The 2,982-nt window shown below is 40.1% G+C and overlaps 1 protein-coding gene across 1 annotated transcript in view; it reads left to right on the forward strand.

Moving 5' to 3' along the window:
• MYCT1 (myc target 1) overlaps window positions 1-2,766 on the forward strand; it is a 24,717-nt gene extending 21,951 nt beyond the window's left edge. Inside the window, exon 2 of the mRNA XM_009324147.1 lies at window positions 1-2,766. This exon is cut by the window's left edge and continues 281 nt beyond it. Coding sequence (XP_009322422.1) covers window positions 1-285 — 285 coding nt within the window. The 3' untranslated portion in view covers window positions 286-2,766.
• The last annotated feature ends 216 nt before the right edge of the window (window positions 2,767-2,982 follow it).

Raw genomic sequence — 2,982 nt, forward strand, 5'->3', positions numbered from 1 at the left:
CGGCAACCCTCCTTGGAGCAAGCCAACTCTTCCCCCAGGAAGTCAAGCTTCCGCGCGTCCACCTTCCACCCTTTCCTGCAGTGTCCTCCCCTCCCGGTGGAGACAAACAGTCAGCTGATCACCCTCACTCCCACAAATACCACCACAACCCTTGTGGGAAGCACCACCAACAGCTTAAGTCGACCCGAATTCCACTGGTCTAACAACAGCCTCCGCATCTGCCACTCCACACAAACCCCCCCTCCCGCCTATGAAACCATCATAAAAGCTTTCCCAGACTCCTGAGCTAGGTCCTTGCTGCAAACACGCACGTGCATTTTAGGACGAACTTCAATCATCTCAACAATTTTCTGTGCGTGATGAAGATCTCTGAGAAGTCTCGGGTTGCCGTTGCGGCGGGGACATACATTGCCAAGAGGCGGGTAGCGGCGATTTCTTAGAGCGCAATATCCCACTGTCCAAGGGATCACTTGTCTTTGCACTGCTGGCTCTAATTTACTGCTCTGCCATATGCTTGCATATTTATAGTGTTGTATCTTTAATTATAACCATTATATCTTTACTTCAGAGGAAAGAAAATGCTGCCACATAAAAAAAAAGATCATTTCTTGAAGAAACAGATCATATTAGGGATTACTGATATACACATTTCTGCAAATTTGACTATTCTGTTTCTTTAAAAAAAAAAAGTTCTGGTTCTATGTATTTTCCCAAGGACATTAAATTTTCAGAGAATACCTCCCATTACTGAGCTTCTTCCTGTAACCACAGAACAGCTTCTGTCTGAGGAACCTTAGACCTTGTAGAGTATTTAATGTCACAGTCCTGGCTGTGGTCATAGGCATCCTGTTCTACTGATTGTAGAGGATCTTAAAAGACTCCATGTTAGGGTTGCTTGTATATAATTCCCCACAGTGTGGGAAAAATGTTGAAGTATATGAAGTATATCTCTCTCACTTCATGCAGAGAGAAGTTTCGAACAACATACTAAATGCATGGTAACAATTATAAAGAATTTTCTGTCTGCAGCCAGGAGAACAGGTAGTCACATTTTAATACCCAGTAAGGCTGTATGGGAGCAGAACTCCTCATGTTTCATTTTTCTAGTTCTGGTTATTGAGATAAGCAGCACGAATGACAACTATTTTTTTAATTAAGTTTCCTATTTTGCTATGGGATTACTCATTTCCTTATTTCAAATTGTTTTGCTCAAATTGTACCAACGTTTAATTCTTCCTGGCAAATTATTCACTGAAATCTTGTCTTTCACTGAAGCAAGATTTTAGACATCTATGGCTGAATACTGGGATTGTAAAATTAGGTGGAATATGAAGATAAATATGGAATATTTAGTTGAGATTAACATCTATTCTTGACTCTTAGACGTGTATCATGTCAAGCTAACCCCTGGCTTAGTAAAGACTAATTGCACTGGTGTGAGAGAAGTCCAGGATTTGGAAATAGCACAGACAAATGGGGCATGATTTAAGTCTTATTGTATCAGTTTCCTGTTAAATATTTCATGTTCAAATAAATGGTAAAGAATTTCCACAAGTAGAGAAGGAGTCCTACTCCTCACTTACAAATAAGCCTGCTGTTCCTAAAAGGGCTGGGCAACCACCAGCCGCAGGACTCCTGATCCTGAGGGGGCTGGTCCTGTGCTTCTGTAGAGAGAAGCAGCCCTCATCTGTCTTCTGGGAGGGACAAAGATTCAGCAGCCTTTGAGAACGGGCAAAATGCTTCAAATCTTACTTTCCAGGCTTTTGGAGACTGGCAGCATGCATCCCTTTGCCGAGCTCAGCATCCCTCAGGAAGCACTGATATTGATCTCTGAACTGCAATCTTCCAGCCCAATATCACCCCATTTGCAATTATTACTACAAACACTGAGCTTACAAGCGTTACTTACTGTAAACCACAAGTATTCCTTATTGTAAAGGCAAATTACTTTGCATGTATTTACTGACTGGCTTTCATTGTTTTATCTTTAGTGTGCAACATCTTCCCTTCTGGAGAGATATATGTCATTGCTAGAAGGACAACCATTTACAAAGTTTACATTTCACACACTATAGGTTGTAGTACACCGAGGACTGGCTGATAAGACTGCAAAACTGCATTTGGCTGGTCGCAGGCTACGGACTTAAAACAATAGTCCTCTGGAGAAAGTAAGTTGTGTTATTTCATTCATTAATAATATTTTTTAAATTTAGAGTCTTATTGAGTCTGGTGAACTATATTGCATGCACAAGTGCGTTCACAGTGTCCTAGCTCTAGAATAGGTGATGCTACCTGTTCTAACATGCCTACAAAAAGCAGAATTCAAGCCTGCTCATTTTGCTTAGTGAGTTTGGTGGACTGTTTGAAGAGATAACTTGGCCTACAGTGTGTACCCAGCTGGCCAAAACTGCTTGTTCCTTGAGAGTGAAATCATTTTAGATGAGTAAATTTTTACTCCTGGATTGTAAATGCACATTACATTACAGTAGAACTTTCCACAGCATATTATTACTTGTATTACACTATATTTAGTAAACAATGTAGAAAGGGAAGCTTAAATGTACTGTATTTTTTTCCTCCTGAAATCTGGACTGGATATCAAAACATTTTTTTATGTCCCCTGGATTAGGGAGATTAAAAACACAGATTGTTTGGTGCATAACCAGTATGGCTCTCAGATACCTAACTACTGGTTTAAACAATGTCTGAAATTAATGTTTTGCAAGCACTCTGGAAGCTTCAGAATGTGAAATAAAGTTAGATGTTATAATCTCGAGCTCATGTTTTTCCTTAAAGATAAACATGTTGATGTCTATAAAAGATACTTTAAAGGGAAGTGTATCATCTTTAATTATGCAAGCTGATCTAGCTGGAAGTGTAAATGAGGACTTGATCCTTCCTCTGCTCCTGTGAGGAGACACTCCAAAGCTGAAGATGTTACATGAAGTCAGCATCAGAATTTGCCATATGACAACACCTTCC

The sequence above is a fragment of the Pygoscelis adeliae genome, unplaced genomic scaffold (genome assembly GCF_000699105.1).
Source record: "Pygoscelis adeliae isolate BGI_AS28 unplaced genomic scaffold, ASM69910v1 Scaffold105, whole genome shotgun sequence".
In the NCBI taxonomy this organism is placed as follows: Eukaryota; Metazoa; Chordata; class Aves; order Sphenisciformes; family Spheniscidae; genus Pygoscelis; species Pygoscelis adeliae.